Below are 19,485 nucleotides of genomic sequence, written 5' to 3'. Positions count from 1 at the left end.
GACCTGTGCAGGACAGACTTAAAGTCGCCAGTCAGCAACCTGGTCGTGACAGATTCCCACCGAGATCGATCAGACACGAAGCTCCGCCAACTTTAGCATTCAGACAGGCCCATACACGTTTTTGCAAACGATACAGGCAGTCGTTCAGTGTAAGGGGTCCTTTACTGCACCAGCCATATCAAGAAAACAAAGAGGAGTTGATAGCTAACAATCTTTTATTTGCAGATTTACCGTAAGAGTAAACTGGATATAAGACAGAATTTATCAAAGATACGTGGTATGAAGGACTCCACAAACTTAAACACAGAGGGATATGACGAATAATGGAGCCGTTTCAGAGGAAAATCGCTATTACTACTACTACTACCACTTAGACCCGTTTGCTGCTTGTAATTATTCTTCTAGCAATGAGTAAATTAGCGGGTATCTTTATCGATACCAAGACCAATTATACTGTAAGTATATTAGAAAAAATGTAGTTAGATAGCTATTTACTCGATGAAACTTTTGAAAGTATTGAAGATTAGGCTAGGCTAGTACTATTATCTGCTAGTTAAACCAGGTAGGTTTTGGTGGGCTAAGACTAGGCTATACCTAGGTAGTACTAGTACCTAGGTAGTAGGTGGTAACTTTATTTCAGGAATTATACTAAAACTTCGGCGATTGTTCTACTACTAGTTACTACCTAGTACCTAGATATTTTTCCCCAGCCTGGGGGCTGATCTTTATTGTCCCCTAAATGTGACCTCACTAGCCTAGTAGGGCTAGGTATGAGTCGCTATCCCCCCTCCCAACGTAACCTACCTAGCCTACTACCTAATTCTCATTTAAAATTGGGTTCTCATTTGAGGGCCAGTTCCTTCAATGTAGAATGCTTGGTATGAGAGTGAATGCAGTGAAGGGTCAGGGCTACTAGGTACTACCTAGAATAACCCTACACTCAAACTACTAAAGGGACTATGGGGGTAATTGTAGAACGGTGGGACAAGTTTCGCAGACATAAGCAAACCTAGCTAGTAACCTTAACTAGAATGCTAGGTCCTGGCCTACCTAACCAGAACTTACCTACCTTACCTCACTTAGGATGCCGTGACCTTGGCCCTGGCCGGTGTGGCGGTGGTGCAAAACACTAAACTATCCAGGTTTGATTCACAAAACCATCACCTAAAGATAGGATATCATGTAGATGTGGCAGACATGGTGCCACATCTTCCTTTGGTATGCCAGGTCAGAAAGGTTAAACAGTTGGACTCTATTGTTCGGTGCATCTAACCATGAAGATGGAAAATGAGTGAAAGAACTGAAATGTGATAATGTGTAGATGATGATTTATAGCTAGGTAGTAGGAAAAATGTTACAATAAAAGCAAAGAATTTAATTCCTACTATTAAACTGTTTTGATCCCATGGTTGGATAATGATGATTTAATTTCGATTTTAAATGAATTACCTATTAAAAAGGCCCAAAATTTAGCCCAGACTCATTAATAAAAGTAACTGATAAGGTGAGGGTAAAACAGTGTTCTTGATCCTCTAGTAATGATAGAATGTGTGGGAGGGAGGGATACAGAATTATTTTATAACCAGATTAAAGAACCCCGAATTGATGGTTAGCCAGATTATAAGTCAGGAAGAAGTTTGGCAATATAGCTAATGACCTAATCAGACATACCTACCTTAAACCTCAGATACTAGGTAGTAGGTTAATGATGGTGAATAGTTATTACTCACTGCTTTGTGTAATAGGGTATCACATTGCTCAGGCTAAGCTAAGGATATGGCAAAACCTGTTAGATGTTTTATGATGTTAGATTGGGGTGGGATTCCTTCCTCCTTCCCCCTGGCTCCAGATTGTGATATTATTGTGTAGGCTAGGCAAAGGGATGTCTCCCTGTAGAAGTAGGTCTTTGATTTGCTGTTTTTGAGCTCTTGCTGACTAGCCGTTAATCACGATTTCCCAGTGGGATCTTTCTTTCATTGTTTTCAATATGCCTTGAACATAAATTCAAGTCTGAAGTCGGGCAAGCTGTAAGAGACAGTTTCTTTAAAAAGTTCTCTGCCACTTTCATATGAGAACAGATTCTAGAACCTACTGCAGAAATGCAAATTCCATGGAAATCTAAAAATCCCCTCTAAAAGTGCTTATAACTAGCCTATAACTGCCAAATATCCAGTACTCCTTAAACTAATAACATTTCAATTTCAATGTTCAGTTTTTGCTTGTTTAAAAAAAAATATACTACCTTCAATTATCATACTAAAACATTTCATATCATTTCAAACAAAAATACACCCCAAATCATCATCCCAAAACATCCTAAGTCATCTTAGGTTAATACCCCTTTACAACTGTTATGTATTCTTAGGTATATATGCCCCCTGAAATGCTTATATTAATGATTTAATAATTTAAAAATATATTAATGTAAACAGCAAAATATCTTTGTAATGTTTAATACAAAATATTAATACTAATTACTATAAATAAATGTCTTACAAAACGTTTGACAGCTAATCAAATTACCCCTGTACTGTACAGTGGACCCCCAGTATTTGCAGAGGATGCATACCAGATCCCCCCACAAATAGCTAGAATCTGCAAATACTTTGAACCCCTATAAAAATGCTAAAAACTGCCCATTTGGTAGTTCAAACTCGTGAAAACCCCACTAAAAATGCTTATACCTGCTTTATAAAAATAATTTTGTTCATGAAACTTACCCAGCAGATATATATATAGCTGTATTTCTCCAAAGTCCGACAGAATTTCAAAACTCCCGGCTCACGCAGTGGTCGGCCAGGTGGTTAGTACCCATTCCCGCCGCTGGGAGGCGGGTGTCAGGAACCATTCCCATTTTCTATTCAGATTTTTGTTTTTTCTGTCGCCGGTGTTGATAAAAAACAACTGTTTTCAACACCTCCGTCTAGGATTTTCGAAACTTCTCTGTTACTTGAGTATCCTGTTTGTTTTTTTGGTTATCGAACGTGGATTGTGACTAGGCTTACGCTGATAGTGGATTGGATTTGAATTTGGTTTGGTTTTTTCCTTTAACTAAGATGTCTGGGACTAGTTTATCTAGCACCAGAGTGTGTTGTATGGAAGGTTGTAAGGTGAGACTACCGAAAGGTTCGGTAGACCCACACACAATATGTAATAATTGTAGAAGAAAAACATACGTGTGTTATAAATGACCGTTGTAAGGAGTGTGAATGTCTGTCTGATTCGGGTTGGAAGGTGGCTTATGAATCCTATGTGCGGAAATTGGAGCGTGATAGGATACGGAGATCTTCCTCCAGGATGTATCAGTCAGTAGAAGTAAGGGTAAGTAAGGTTTCTCCGACTATACATTCAGTAGTTGGTACACCTAAATCTGTTGTGCCTTCGGGCCCTGAAAATGTTGTGCCTTCGGGCCCTGAAAAATCAGTGGAAGACAATGCCCTTTCTACGATTCTGGAATCAATACGAAACCTAGAATCTAAAGTGCTCGCTTTGGAGGGTAAAAGCATTATTAGTGAACAAAAGTGCAGTGAAAGTGCCCCCAGTGTTGTGGAGGGGGCGTCAGATCGGCCCTATAATGCCTCTAGGCCTGGACCTCTGTCGAACTTCCAAGCCCAGGAAGACGGACATGTCGAAAGCCGCAGGAGGGTTACGGGGAACCCCCACCGATCTGGCGTCCCTTCGGCAGAACCTGTAGACGATCCCCAGGCTGCCAAAGAGTGTGCGAGTGCGCGTATCCTCCGCGAGTGCTTTTCGTCCTCGGGAGGCCCGTCCTCTCCCTAACGGATTTGGAGGGCATGAGAAGACGCTCACGTCCTCTGAAAAGAGCTATGACGTTAAATGTCGCACAGGCGGCTATCGTCAGTAGTCTCTCAGAGGAGGGCGCAGAGTCTCTTTGCGCTGCTTCTTCGTTACGGGCTTCGCCTCGAGACTTGGATTACTCTCCACCGCAAAAAAGATCAAAAACTCAAGGTGTCGCACAAGCGGCCAGAGTCTTCGATCGCAGTGAAGAAGACGCTTCACGTCCTTTTTCGCCTGTTGGTTTGCGGTCTTCACCGGAAAGTTTAGCTGCATGGACTCCTCAAAGGAGAATTATGATGTCATCTGACGAGGACGCCTTGGAGCGGCCTAGTCCTTCTAAGAATAGAAGAACGGGTCCGGTGAGAAGGGATAGGGCTTCCCCTCGCCCCTCGCCTTCTCATAGGATCAGTTTTTCTCCTGAAAAAGAATCTTCTACTACAAAGAGTGTTATCAGGTCGATGCAACAACAACTTGCTTCGTTGCTGGCTGAGAGAGAATCAGAAATTCGTCCGAGAAGAAAAGATGATAGATTACGATTAAAAGATCTAAGAGGTCTCCCGCACGGGTGGACCGATCGTTCTCTTTTCGCCTGTGAGTAACTCATTCTAGATTTCGTATGTCTCACCTGCAGTTGGAGAAAGGGCATGAAAAACTTCCTACGAGGATTTCGCCCAGACTCTCGAGGCTCGCTTTATACAAGAACGGACGATCTATGATACGCAACGAGGTCGTATACAGCTGAGAAACTCGACGCTCCTAGTTCGGCTTGGAAGGAGCGGAGTGTTCACAGGGACGCCTGTTTAGACAAGCGGTACGCTCGGACAGACGTCGAGCGTGACGCTCACATGGACGCCAGGCGTGGCGCTCGGAGGGACGCCGAGCGGTGACGCTCACCTGGCACGCCAAGCGGGACGCTCGGCTGAGCGTCGAGCGTGACGCTCATCTGGACGCCAAACGGGCGCTCGGCTGAGCGTCGAGCGTGACGCTCATCTGGACGCCAAACGTGGCGCTCGGCTGGACGCCAAGCGTGACGCTCGGCTGGACGCCAAGCTTGACGCTCGGACGGATGCCAAGCGAGACGTTCAAACAGACGCTTTGTTTCATATCCATCAGGTATCACAGCAAGGTATTAGTATGGAACCTCAACTGCAATCGGCTTTTCGAAGGGACTCCCATCGAGAGAATGAGCAAGAAATTGGTACCGCTTTATCTGAATCTTTAGATATTAATATTCAGAATGCTCCATGCACGTCTAAACAACGATCTTCATTAAAGCTCGGAGTGAAAGGACTTGTACCACCAGCTTCGGGAGTCCCCTTGGTCACTCCTATAGATGAGGAAGGATTAAGTAATATTTCAGAGGAAACGGAAGAGGATCAACCTGCTGTGTCAGATTCATCCGATTATCAAGTTTTGGTTCGATTGCTTCGGGATTCATTTGGAGAAGAGTTTCAACCCGCAGCACCTCGGTCGCCTCCTTCTCAGTTTTCGTTGTCAAAACAAATAAGACTCCTGGATTTGTTAAAATGACAAAGTCTCTTTCAACTAAGAGAGCTTTTAAGAAGGTGCAAGATTGGATGGAGTCTAGAAAAGCTCAAGGAAAGTTTTCCTTTACCCAGCCTCCTTCAAGACTTTGCGGCAAGGCTGGGATCTGGTATGATACAGGTGAGGATGTCGGGTTAAGAGCTCCCGCATCGGCTCAAGGTGACTTTTCCAGTCTGGTTGACGCACCAAGAAGGTCTCTTCTTTCGTCAGCTAAAATAACATGGACACCGGCGGAGATAGACCACCATCTGAAAGGTCTTTTTCGGACAATTGAAGTATTTAATTTCTTAGACTGGTGTTTGGGGCTGCTTGACACTAATTCTCTCGTGTCAATACTCAATTAGCTTGGGGGAGCTATCCAGTGTTCTCGCTTGTATGGATAAAGGCCGTCAGAGATGGGTTCAGAGGAATTGGCTTCACATTTTTGTGCAGGGCTCCTGAAAAAGAGAGCTATCTACTGTTAAATACGTTTACTACCAAAGCAGTGTCTCCAACACAGAAGGCAGAATTGCTTTTCGCCCCTCTTTCTGACCTCTCTTCCCCCAGGCTATGATTAAAGAATGTAGCTGGAAGTCTACAGGAAAAAAAAGCTACTCAGGATCTATTAGCACAATCTTCTAGACGTCCTGCGGTTCCTTCGACTTCAACACGAACCCAGTTTTCTAAGAAAATAAAGCCCTTTCGAGGTGGAGCATCCTCTAGACCTTCTCCTAGAGGAAGAGGACTCTCTAGAGGCAAGAGCTCAGTCTAAGTCCAGAGGTAAAAAATGAGGAGGAAGTCCTTCAGTCGCCAGTAGGTGCCAGGCTTCATTTATTTGCAGAAGCTTGGAAGAAGATAGAGGCAGACAGCTGGTCACTCAACGTCATCGAGCGAGGATACAAAATACCTTTCCTGAAGCCTCCTCCCTTGTGCACAACACCTATAGATCTATCACCCTCGTACCATGGAGAAAAACAACAGATCTTGTACGATCTGATAGAACAAATGCTCGAGAAGAAAGCAATAGAAACAAGTCGAGGAACATTCAGTCCCCGGGTTTTCTACAACAGGTTATTCCTGGTGCTGAAACAGTCGGGAGGCTGGCGGCCCAGTTTTAGATGTGAGCAGTCTAAACCTTTTTATAGAGAGACAGACGTTCAAGATGGAGACACCTCAGTCAGTGCTTGCGGCCTTAAGACAAAACGACCTGGATGGTATCACTGGACCTGCAAGACGCATATTTCCACGTCCCGATACATCCCCGATCGAAGAAATATCTGCGTTTTGTCATGAAGGGAAGAGTTTCCAATTCAGAGCTCTTTGCTTCGGTCTGAGTACGGCACCAATGATTTTCACAATTCTAATGAAGAATGTGGCGAGGTGGCTTCATCTTGCAAACATAAGGATCTCTCTATATCATATTTGACGACTGGCTCATTGCGAGCATCGTCGAAAGAAAGGTGTCTGAAGGACCTTCAATCAACCTTAATCTAGCAAGTCCCTGGGACTTCTAGTGAATTTCGAAAAGTCGCAGCTGATCCCCACACAGTTCATCGTGTATCTGGGGATTCAGATGGATTCAGTGGCTTTTCGAGCTTTTCCGTCCCAGGGACGGCAACAGCAAGGATTAGAAAAAATATCAGTCTTCTTAAGGAAAGAATCATGCTCGGTGAGGGAATGGATGAGTCTGCTGGGCACCATTTCCTCGCTGGAGAAGTTTGTTTCCTTGGGGAGACTACATCTCAGACCTCTCCAGTTTTTCCTGAAGGAGAATTGGGAGAACAAACAAAAAGAAAATTTGGAGACAATTTTGAGGATCCCAAAGGAGGTAAAGGATCACCTAAAGTGGTGGCTCGATCCTGTGAAGCTTTCGGAAGGAACTTCCCTCAAACTTCAGAGCCCCGACCTAGTGTTGTTCTCCGACGCGTCCACCACCGGGTGGGGAGCTACAACTAGGGAGGGAGGAAGTGTCAGGCACCTGGAGAGGGGAACAGGTGTTCTGGCACATAAATCTCAAAGAACTGGCGGCCATATACTTGGCACTTCAGTTTTTCAAGAAAAGTCTCAAACAAGATAGTGCAGATAAATTCAGACAATACCACAGCTCTGTCATACATAAAAACGCCAAGGAGGGACTGCACCTCACCGCGATCATTGTTCAACCTAGCAAGAGAGATCTTGTTATGGGCGAGAAACTCAGAAAGTAACGATTCTAACGAGGTTCGTTGCAGGAGTGGAGAACGTCCGGGCAGATCTCCTCAGTCGGCAGGGTCAACTGCTGCCGACCGAGTGGACTCTGCATCAGGATGTGTGTCGAGAGCTGTGGAAGTTATGGGGACGTCCTTCTAGTGGACGTCTGCGACAGCGAGAACAAAGAGGCTTCCGTTGTATTGCTCCCCCGTGCTAGACCCGGGAGCAGTAGCAATAGATGCACTTCTTTGGGACTGGACAGGGATGGATCTTTACGCATTTCCCCCGTTCAAGATTATGGGAGAAGTGATGAAAAAGTTTGCAATGTCAGAAGGGACGAGATTGACGTTAATCGCTCCTTACTGGCCAGCAAAGGGGTGTGGGGTGGTTGGCACAGAGGTCATGAACCAATGTAGTGGACTTCCCAGATGGACATTGCCCATGAGGACAGATCTACTCAAACAGCCCCACTTCGAGAGATACCACGGAAACCTCCCCGCTCTGAGTCTGACTGCATTCAGACTATCAAAAAGTTGGTCAGAGCGAGGGGTTTTTCTAGACCGGTTGCAAAAGCAATCGCCAATGCGAGAAGAGCTTCCACGCTTGGAGTCTATCAATCGAAGTGGGCTTCGTTTAGGAGCTGGTGCAGAAGAACACGCATTTCCTCTACCACGACCTCTGTGAGCCAAATAGCGGACTTTTTGCTCTACTTGAGAAACGACCTAAAGCTTGCAGTCTCAACAATCAAAGGCTACAGAAGTATGTTATCTGTAGTCTTTAGACATAGAGGAATTGATTTGGCAAATAATAAGGATATCCACGATCTTTTAAGGTCTTTCGAGACTATAAAGATTCCTCACCTAAGTTACCATCATGGAATTTGGATGTAGTACTTAAATTCCTAATGTCAAATCGGTTTGAACCCCTCAGAACGCCTCTTTAAGGGATCTTACTAAGAAAACTATTTTCCTAACGACTCTGGCGACGGCGAAGAGAGTTAGTGAAATTCAAGCCTTTAGCAAGCATATTGGCTTTTAGGGGACATAATGCTGTTTGCTCATTAAGTCCTACGTTTCTAGTGAAAAATGAAAATCCGTCTAACCCTTGGCCCAAAAGTTTTGAGATTAAGGGTATGGCGGAAATCATTGGACACGAACCAGAGAGAGTCCTGTGCCCTGTCAGGGCTCTCAAGATTTATTTACAAAGAACGAAGGAATGTCGAGGTCCTTTTCTAGCAACTTATGGTGTTCGGTCCAGAAGGACCAGATTTGCCGATGTCGAAGAATGCTCTGGCATTCTTCTTGAGAGACACCATTAGACAGGCGCATTCATCTTGTCGAAGACAGTGATGTTAAAGATCTGTTGAAAGTGATGCCCCTGCAAGTGAGACCTATATCTACCTCGGTAGCTTTCCAAAAGAACATGGCACTCAATGACATTCCTGAGTGCCACCTTTTGGCGCAGCAACTCGGTGTTCGCTTCACACTACCTGCGGAATGTGAAGACGACATACGAGAACTGCTATGCGCTTGGACCATACGTCGCAGCAGACACTTTGTTGGGGGCTGGAAGTAGCACTCATCCTACCCTGTAGGAAATGGGTAGGTGAGTTTTTATGGATTGTTTTATGGTTGTAGGTCGTCCGCCTAAGCCGGACTTCCTTTCCTTTAGCCTAAGTGATGTGGGAATGAAATTGTTAGGCTGGTCAGGTGGTGAATTTTTACTTCGTTGCCCTCATAGTATGGTCAAAATGTCTAGTCACATTGTGGTCACGCTCCCGTTGACAGATCATCTAGAACTCACCAGCTAGCTATAGGGTCCACCTACCTTGCTGGAGACTCTAGTAAAGCAGTAGCAGACTTGGGTGACAGTAATCACGAAGTCAGCTATGCTAACAGGTAAGGAACCAAGATGTTATTCATCTGCATGTAATATGTTTCCAAAATCCTTTTCTGTCTCTCCCTACCTCCAAAGGTGGGATTCAGCTATATATATATCTGCTGGGTAAGTTTCATGAACAAAATGATATTGTTAAGATACAATAAAGTTTGTTCATACTTACCTGGCAGATATATATAATCAAAGTTCCCACCCACCTCCCCGCAGGAGACAGTGGGAATAGAAAAATCTGAATAGAAAATGGGAATGGTTCCTGACACCCGCCTCCCAGCGGCGGGAATGGGTACTAACCACCTGGCCGACCACTGCGTGAGCCGGGAGTTTTGAAATTCTGTCGGACTTCGGGGAGAATACAGCTATATATATATCTGCCCAGGTAGTATGAACAAACTTTATTGTATCTTAACAATATCATTTTATCACAAAAAGTGCATTTAATCATGAGACTGATATGAAAGTTCAGTAATTTGTGGGTATTTCTCATAGAAAAATACTGCTAATATGCAAATTTCCAGCGAATAATGAGTACTTAACTTCATATATGAATTCAGAGTCCACGATTAGCTGGGCTGACTGTATACACAAGATAGCCATTTTCTCTCAAAGTACTGAAGTTGTTAAGCATATAAAATTATCACAAATTTGCATTTTTTTGTATAGCAGCACTGTTTATTCACTAATTACATTTTTTCAAATTGTGTTTATGACTAAAAACAGATTATTATGATAAAAATAATCTTGTGTACTTGTAACGTAATATTCTATTAAGCTCATTCCAGGTTAGTCCCAGACTGAGCATGATAGGTTTATGCTCTCTCTCTCTCTCTCTCTCTCTCTCTCTCTCTCTCTCTCTCTCTCTCTCTCTCTCTCTCTCTCTCTCTCTCTTTAGGGCTAATGGAAGATGTATCTGAAATGATATTGCGTACTATACAGTGGAACCTCTACATACAAAAGTCCCTACGTACGAAAAATCCAGGTTACGAAAGCAAAGACAAAGATTTTTTTTGCTTCTGTATACGAAAATAATTCAGGTTGCAAAAGGGTAAAGTCCAAGATTGGCCTGGGCCGCCGAGAACAATTTTAAAACTCGTGCGCCACCAACTCGGTAGACTCGCCACCATCCTCCTGCTCTCCCATTGGTTCCTGATGCTAGTCACCGCCGTAAGATCCTGCTCTCCTATTGGTCAGCATCTGTCCCATCATGCCTCTATGTAAAGGCGTTCCTTGACCATTTTGACAATTTTTTGCGGCAGGCTTATCGTAAACACCTGGAATTTGTTTGTTCGCATATATTTCGTTTGTTAACATAAATTCGTGTTAGTGATTTCACTTTCGTTGCACTGGAAGTTACTTTATCGTGTTGTGTGTGAACGTAATTACTTACGTTATTAGCCATGGGTCCCAAGAATGTTGCTGAAGTTTACGGAGAGAAGAGGATGCTTTCTATGGAGATGTAGATGGAGATAATCAAGAAGTGTTAATGTTTTCTGCCATTTGTTAACCCTTAAAAGGGATTTTGGCGAAGGATAAATCTATTTCTGGGCGATGACCTGTGTCGCTCAGTGAAATGGTTCCTTTGATACTATTTCTAAGGTATAAATATTGCTATTCATCCTAGAGAAAAAGAGAAACAATATAATGCCAAGATAAATGGCTCGCTCACCGTTAATAAGGTGTCGGTATAGATAAGGAGCGAGTGGATACCACTACCAGAGGTCCTTTGCCATTTAGCTTCTTCCTTCGACATAACCCCAACTACGGAGGAGCCGAACTATAGCCCTCGCTACCCTCTACTACTACTGTGAGCGCCTCCGACGCCTGTGACGTCATTCCTTTGATAGCCGTCGTATCAGACATGAGCGTTTTTCTTTTGTGCTGTGCCATTGCTATATTCGTCTTTGGAATACTCCATTCAAGATGTCTCAAGCTTCTGCATCTAAGTTAAGTCCTGCTTAAAGGTTTTTAGATCTCATTTTATGAAGATCTTCCTTGTTTTGATATTATTGGTGTGAGATAAGGTAGCGGGAGCGTCATCGTTCCCGCGCCGGCTTCTTCTCCAACCGCATGGCGGTCTTGGTGTGCCTTTGTCTCCCTTACCATCAAATTACCCTTTAGCAGTATTTTTATGATATCTATGACTGTTTGATTTTGATTCATGCTCTAGCTTGATCATTTTTATTTTAGTTTAGCCTTCACGGGGACCCCGTACTCTGACCGCATGTTTCGGATCTTAGCCTAGCCTAGCCTAGCAAGATTCCGTTTCTGTTAGGAGTATTTTTATTAAACACCTATTGGACATATTTTACGCTGACTAAAATTGTCTGTTGTGTGCTTAATTGACGTAAAATACGTCTACTCAAAAAAGTTTTTTTAATATTCACAGAAAAATAGTTATAGGCCTTCTTGGCAAAAAATTTTTAATCAGGCACCTTGAAGGATGCTGGGAGTTCACACATCAAGCTGTTGTTTTATTTACAAGTGTTACCCAGGCGTGCATGCGTGAATTTCTTTCTTCTCGCACTAAAAAGCATCAGTGACACATCTCAGAAATTCTTTTGTCACTTTGTCGTAATTTTTGCACCATTTTATATTAGCCGTTACAGAGTTTTTTTATATGAAAATGTGTGCAATTTCATGTTGAATACAACAAAAAACAACCCATGGTTATAGCTTTTATCAGTTTTGAAATATTTTCATATAAATTACGATTAGTGCCAAAATTTCAACCTTCGGTCAACTTTGACTCGACCGAACTAGTCAAAAAACGCAATTGCAAGCTAAAACTCTTAAATTCTAGTAATATTCAATCATTTATCTTCATTTTGCAACAAATTGGAAGTCTCTAGCACAATATTTAGATTTATGGTGAATTTTTGAGAAAAACTTTCCTTACGTCCGCGCGGTAACTCTGCTGAAAAAATTGGAAATTCTTTTGTCAGTTTGTCGTAATGTTTGCACCATTTTATATTAGCCGTTACATAAAGTTTTATATATAAAAATGTGTGCAATTTAATGTAGAATGCAACTAAAAACAACCCATGGTTGTAGCTTTTATCAGTTTTGAAATATTTTCCTATAAATCACGATAAGTGCCAAAATTTCAACCTTTGGTCAATTTTGACTCAAGCGAAATGGTTGAAAAACGCAATTGTAAGCTAAAACTCTTACATTCTAGTATTATTCCAAAGCAGTTTACCTTCATTTTGCAAACATATTGGGTAAAAATCTTAGCACAATTATATCGATTTATGGTGAATTTTGAACAAAAACCACCTTTTTCCCATTATGTACCGAGTGGTAACTGCCAAAAAGAAAAAATCCAGAAATTTTTTTTGTTAGTTTTGTCTAAATTTTTGCCCCATTTTATATTAGCCGTTACATAAAGTTTTATATATAAAAATGTGTGTAATTTAATGTAGAATACAACAAAAAACAACCCATGGTTGTAGCTTCTATCAGTTTTGAAATATTTTCATATAAATCACGATAAGTGCCAAAATTTCAATTTTTGGTCAAATTTGACTCGACCGAAATGGTCGAAAAACGCAATTGTAAGCTAAAACTCTTACATTCTAGTAATATTCGATCATTTACCTTCATTTTGCAACAAATTGGAAGTCTCTAGTACTATAGTTCGATTTATGGTGAATTGAATTTTTGAAAAAAACTTTCCTTATGTCCGCACGGTAACTCTGCCGAGAAAATCAGAAATTCTTTTGTCAGTTTGTCGTAATGTTTGCACCATTTTATATTAGCTGTTACATAAAGTTTTATATATAAAAATGTGTGCAATTTAATGTAGAATGCAACTAAAAACAACCCATGGTTTTAGCTTTTATCAGTTTTGAAATATTTTCATATAAATCACGATAAATGCCAAAATTTCAACCTTTGGTCAACTTTGACTCAAGCGAAATGGTTGAAAAACGCAATTGTAAGCTAAAGCTCTTACATTCTAGTAATATTCAATCATTTACTTTCATTTTGCAACAAATTGGAAAACTCTAGCACAATATATTGATTTATGGTGAATTTTTGAAAAACACTTTTTCCTTATGTCCGCGTGGTAACTCTGCCGAAAAAATCAGAAATTCTTTTGTCAGTTTGTCGTAATTTTTGCACCATTTTATATTAGCCGTTACAAAAAGTTTTATATATAAAAATGTGCGCAATTTCATGTAAAATACAACTAAAAACAACCCATGGTTGTAGCTTCTATCAGTTTTGAAATATTTTCATATATAAATCACAATAAGTGCCAAAATTTCAAACTTCGGTCAACTTTGACTCGACCGAAATGGTCACAAAACGCAATTGTAAGCTAAAACTCTTACATTCTAGTAATATTCAATCATTTACCTTCATTTTGCAACAAATTGAAAGTCTCTAGCACAATTATTTGATTTATGGTGAATTTTTGAAAAAAACTTTTTCCTTACATCCCCGCAATAACTCTGCCAAAAAAATCAGAAATTCTTTCGTCAGTTTATCGTAATGTTTGCACCGTTTTATATTAGCCGATACATAAAGTTTTATATATGAAAATGTGCCCAATTTAATGTAGAATACAACTAAAATAACTCATGGTTGTAGCTTTAATCATTTTTGAAATATTTTCATATAAATCATGATAAATAGAAAAAAAAGACCACGTTCGGTCAACTTTAACTAGACCGAAATGGTCGAAAACTGCAATTGTAAGCTACAACACTTACAGTCTAGTAATATTCAATCAATTGCCTTTGTTTTGCAACAAACAGGAAGTCTCTAGCACAATATTTTGATTTATGGTGAATTTTTGAAAAAACTTTTTTTTTGAGTGCGCATTACAAATTCATGCATCATATTGTGATAATATTTTCTCTGTGTTGCTTTGATCGTTTTACAATTTGTTATATGCTAAAATCATCGCAATTTAGTATACAATACAACGAACAAAAAAATGAACGCATTAGCTTTAACTGTTTTCCTCACAGTGCGATTTGTACAGTGTTCCCCCCGTATTCGCGTTCTCCGGATTCGCGGACTCACACATTCGCAGATTTTTCTTTGGAACATATCTAGCAATTATTTGCGGACGGACTCGCCCATTCGCGGAATTTTCCGATGAAAATAATCACTAATTAGTGTATTTTGATGTTTATTTTCATGACTAAATACATTTTTATGATACAAAAATGATTTACTAATTTTACAAATATTAATTTTGATTAATACTGTATAGTAAGTTAATAAGTTTAAATATCACATAATAAAATTAATAATTCTCTCTCTCTCTCTACTACAAAGATGTATGTTTTTTTGTATGATAAATAAATGATTTACTATTTTCAAATATTAATATTAATTTTATACAGCAATAATTCAATTCCTTAAAGAAAATACCATAGTGAATTAGTAAGATTTTAGCTTATAAATTTAAAAAATTATGGAAGAATGAAGGAAATCCCAGTCAGATTCTTTCTCTAACTCCAGGTACTAAACTCAGATATACGTATCAAGTTAAGTGACCGGAGGGGGAAGGAGCTGATTTGTTGCTGCCATCAAGTGGGCATGAAATTTCCACCAACCCCCCCTCCCCCCCATCTCTCCTCTCTCTCTCTCGTCTCATCTCTCATCTCCATCCCTCTCTCTTTCATCCTCTCTCCTCCTCTCTCGCCCCTCTATCTCTCTCTCTCCTTTACTGAGATGAGAGATTTTTTTGGGGTAGCATATTATGGCGTAATATGTTTATTAATATTTTTCAAATCAATAACTAATAATAATCATAACCTGTAATTACAAAAATCATATGTGAAAGTATTTTTACAAATACTACGATAATCTCTCTCTCTCTCTCTCTCTCGCTCTCTCTCTCTCTCTCAAAATCTCTCTCTCTCTCTCTCTCTCTCTCGTAAAGCGATGTATGTTTTTTGGATGATGATTTACTAATTTTCAAATATCAATATTAATGTAAACAGCAATATAAATTCATTAAAGAAAATACTAAAGTGAATTAGCAAGATTTTAGTTTTGTATAAATAAAAAGAATTATGTAACCCCGTGTCTTGTTTTTTGAACACTTAGCCAGCTTAGTTGGCTGGGTTTCAACTGTCAAATCGAGTGTTGCCATCTACGGATCATTGAGATTCTCTCTCTCTTTCTCTTTGCTGATATATATGAGATAATTTCTATGGTACATGTGATGTTTATTAATATATTTTGCATAATAATAATAATAATAATAATAATAATAATAATAATAAATATAACTCATCTCAAAATTCACATGTGATAGTATTTTAAAGAAGTACAATAATCTATCCATTTCACTACAATAATCTATCCATTTCACTCTTTTAAATAAGGACAACCCTCTCTCTCTCTCTCTCTCCACACGAGATACTAGCATGCGCTAGTGGTAAACTCTCACCCTCTGTTTGGGCTGGAAGTGTATGTATAAGTATATCTTTAAGGACATTACTACATTTTATGGTAAAATAATAATATACAGTACTAGTTTACAAATAATATTACGTTTAATGAGATTAAACAGTAACAATAACATTCCTCTCTCTCTCTCTCTCTCGTCTCTCTCTCTCTCTCTCTCTCTCTCTCTCTCTCTCTCTCTCTGCTATTGGCTGTTTATATATTTTTTAATGGTAAAATGTTTAGATTACTTTAAAATGATATTAATAATACCAATTCCATGGTATATTTGATGTAGGATAATACTTTAAGTAGACATTTGGTATTTGTGATTTCACATTCCATTGTTCCCTTTTAAAAAGAAAATGGATGTCTCAAATAGTAACAGTATGAAAGAAAACGTGCATGACTGAATACTTATGGGGGGACTGAATTATTTTCACATACGTAACTAAGTCATTCAGTACGTACATAGTATGTATGTATTTATGTATAAACATAAAATGTAGGATTTACTTTAAAATAGTATTAATAATATTTCAAAGATTAATATGAACCATAATAGGATATTTTATGTATATTTGATGAAGGATGGTCTTTAAGGGATACTTTGGTGTTTGCATGTTCAGGATAGTTTATTAGCATTTTTAGAGGGGGGTTCCAAACATTCGCGGATTCTAACTATTCGCGGGGGGGAGGTCTGGTACGCATCCCCCGCGAATACGGGGGGACCACTGTATACAATTATAGTATATGAAATCTTTTTTTTGCGCTGTCATATATTCCAATATTTATATATGATAATGATATTTTTTTCATTTCTGATGGTTGCATACTAAACTTCAGGCAATGACAAAAAAAGGAGCCAAAAATAAACTCTTAATCTTGAAAACTAAGCGTGCAGTGATTTTTTGAAAGCAACTTTTTCTCTGCTTCGGCGCTCACTCCCGAACCCCGCCGGCATACGGGAGACACTTTCGGAAATACCGGCTTGGCATTTAAGGGTTAATGTGTTTCGTAAAGTTTAGTGTTAATTTTTTATGCCATTTTTTAATGTGTTTAGTAAAGTTAAGTGTTCATGTTTTCTGCCATTTGTCCTCCTCCACTGTCGCCACTTTTGGACATCGCCTCACTCGAAAGGTAAGGTTCCACATTTTACTACATACGTACGTACAGTATTTCTTGTACCCTGTACACTATTACACTTTACTTACAGGTACAGTCATGATTATGTTAGGTATTGAATGGTCCAAATTGTTGTATTTCATTGTTTATTGGTCAATTTAGCTTTATAATAAAATTTACTGTGATGATTTTGTAGGGCTTGGAACGAATTAGGCAATTTACATTTAAAACGTAGTTTAGATACGAAAAAATCATGTTATGAAGGCCGCTTCGGAACGGATTAATTTCGTAACCTGAGGCACTACTGTAAAATATTTTTAGGATGATAGATCATATTGTACTTATAATGTAGTTATATATGTATCTATTTAGCTCATTCCAGGTTGGGCCCTAGACTGAGCATAATCAATGTACAATTCTCTTTCTCTGTGAGAGAGAGAGACACACTCACACAATTGAATTGGCACCATGCATCATCATATATATTACCATCAAGAGTGAAATTATGAATTATTTCTGAGGCAGAGAATAATAATAATGAAGGGAGGAAGTTATTCACCTATTATGCTCAGTATGGGGTCCAACCTAGAATGAGCTTAATAGATACATAACTATGTACATTATAAGTTTGCTGTAAATCATTTTTACCATAAAAACCAGTACGTATTTATTCGCAAGCATAATATGAAAAAATACAGTAATTAGTAAATGAATAGTGTTCTACAAAAAAATATGAATTACAGTGTACTAATAAATTTTCAGATAAGTTTCATAGAAAAAATCCTCAAATTACTGAAAGTTCCCCTGTAGAAAAGTGAGTACATTGGACCCCCATTTATTTGCGGTTATGGCAATCGCAGATTCAGTTATTTGCAGATATTTCTGTTATAGTGAAAAAATAGGTAATTTGCTGACTTTTTTGTTTTTTTAGAAAAAATTAACTAATTACTGTATACAGGCAGTCTCCAGGTTACGACGGGGGTTCCGTTCTTGAGACACGTTGTAAGACGAAAATCATCGTAAGCTGGAACATCGTAAAAAATCCTAAGAAAACCTTACTTTTAATGCTTTGGGTGCATTAAAAACTATCACCAAAAAAACCTTCAAATATTATTTTGCATTTTCATACAATCCACTTACCTGTCAGATATATACATAGCTAAGACTCCGTCGTCCCCGACAGAAATTCAAATTTCGCGCCACTCGCTACAGGTAGGTCAGGTGATCTACCTGCCTGCCCTGGGCGGCAGGACTAGGAACCATCCCCGTTTTCTATCATATTTTCTCTGTCGCCGGTGGTATCAACATTGTTGCTATTACCTCCTGACTTAGATTCATATTTCATCCTTTGATCATCGTTTCTCGGCTTTTTGGTGACGTATCTGGATCGTGTTTTGGCATTCGCTACTGTGGACTGTTTTTGGTTTTTAATAACTCTTTTGGATTTTTCTCAGTATGTCTGATTCAAATGTGAGTGTGAGAATGTGTGTGAATGTAGGCTGCAGGGTGAGGATACCGAAAGCTTCGGTTGATCCTCACACTGTATGCCGTAAATGTTGGGGGTTTCAGTGTTCTGCTAATAATACTTGTAAGGAATGCGAGGGATTAAATGCAGAAGAGTGGAAGACTTTGACTTCTTATTTGAAGAAGTTAGAGAGGGATAGGGTTAGACGTCTGAAAGGTGTGAGTTCAAGGCCTATTGAGCCTTTCACGGATAATTCTAATCTACTGATGTAGATTCTCCCTATGTATCTCATTCTCAGAGTGCTCTTTCGGATTCGGCCTCGGAAATCGCCAATCTGAAAGCTACAATTAGAGACATGAAGTTCCAAGATGGCTGACTTCCAAGGTAAGGCTAGTGAAAGTGCGCATTACAGTGAAGTGTTGAGTTCTCCCAGTGTTGTGGAGGGGGCGTTTGATCGTCCCTGCGACGCTCCCAGGCCTAGACCTCTTCCAAGCTCCCATGCCTAGAGGAGAAGGAAAGTCGAAAGCCTTAAGGAGGTCGTGGGGAATCCCCAACGGTCAGACGTCCCTTCAGCTAGCTCTGCTTCGTGGGCAGGCGGCTCAAGGGCGCTATAGAAAAGCGTCCTTCGTGAGTGTTTTCTCGTCCTCTCACTCCCTCCCTCACCTAAACGGAGGGTGGAAGGAGTCGAACTTGTCGAGACCGCTGAAGCGTCATATGAAAGAACCTGAAATAGATTCTAGCCCAGAGCGCTTCTCAGATGACGCTCCTTCTTCTATTAAGAAGCGAAGGTGGCGTCAGCGTCACCTGACGAGTACGCAGAAGTACCCTTTCCTTCTTCTCCCCGAGTGATGACGAAAGGAGTCATGCAGTGGACGTGGGAGAAGCGTCAAGGAGGATAATTATGGCAGTTCAAGAGCAACTGTCCTCTCTAGTGGGAGTTTTTAGCGCCTCGTCGGAAGGACGTGACGCTTCCAATTAAGAAGTCTCGTCCTCTCTCACCTGCTCAACGAGAAGCGTCATGCAGACGTGAAGCTGCTAAACGTCTTACAGAAGCTTCGAGTTCGAGAACGAGAACG

The 19,485-nt window shown here is 40.2% G+C and overlaps 1 protein-coding gene across 1 annotated transcript in view; it reads left to right on the top strand.

Moving 5' to 3' along the window:
• Nucleotides 1–200: 200 nt before the first annotated feature.
• The window catches only part of LOC135216733 (small ribosomal subunit protein uS10m-like), a 74,240-nt gene continuing 54,955 nt past the window's right edge, over nucleotides 201–19,485 (top strand). The window contains exon 1 of the mRNA XM_064252197.1: nucleotides 201–455. Coding sequence (XP_064108267.1) covers nucleotides 408–455 — 48 coding nt within the window. The 5' untranslated portion in view covers nucleotides 201–407. The remainder of the gene's footprint in view (nucleotides 456–19,485) is intronic.

The sequence above is a fragment of the Macrobrachium nipponense genome, chromosome 6 (genome assembly GCF_015104395.2).
Source record: "Macrobrachium nipponense isolate FS-2020 chromosome 6, ASM1510439v2, whole genome shotgun sequence".
NCBI lineage: Eukaryota > Metazoa > Arthropoda > Malacostraca > Decapoda > Palaemonidae > Macrobrachium > Macrobrachium nipponense.
The sequence above is the reverse complement of the archived record's forward strand: the minus strand, read 5'-3'. Positions and strand labels throughout refer to the sequence as shown.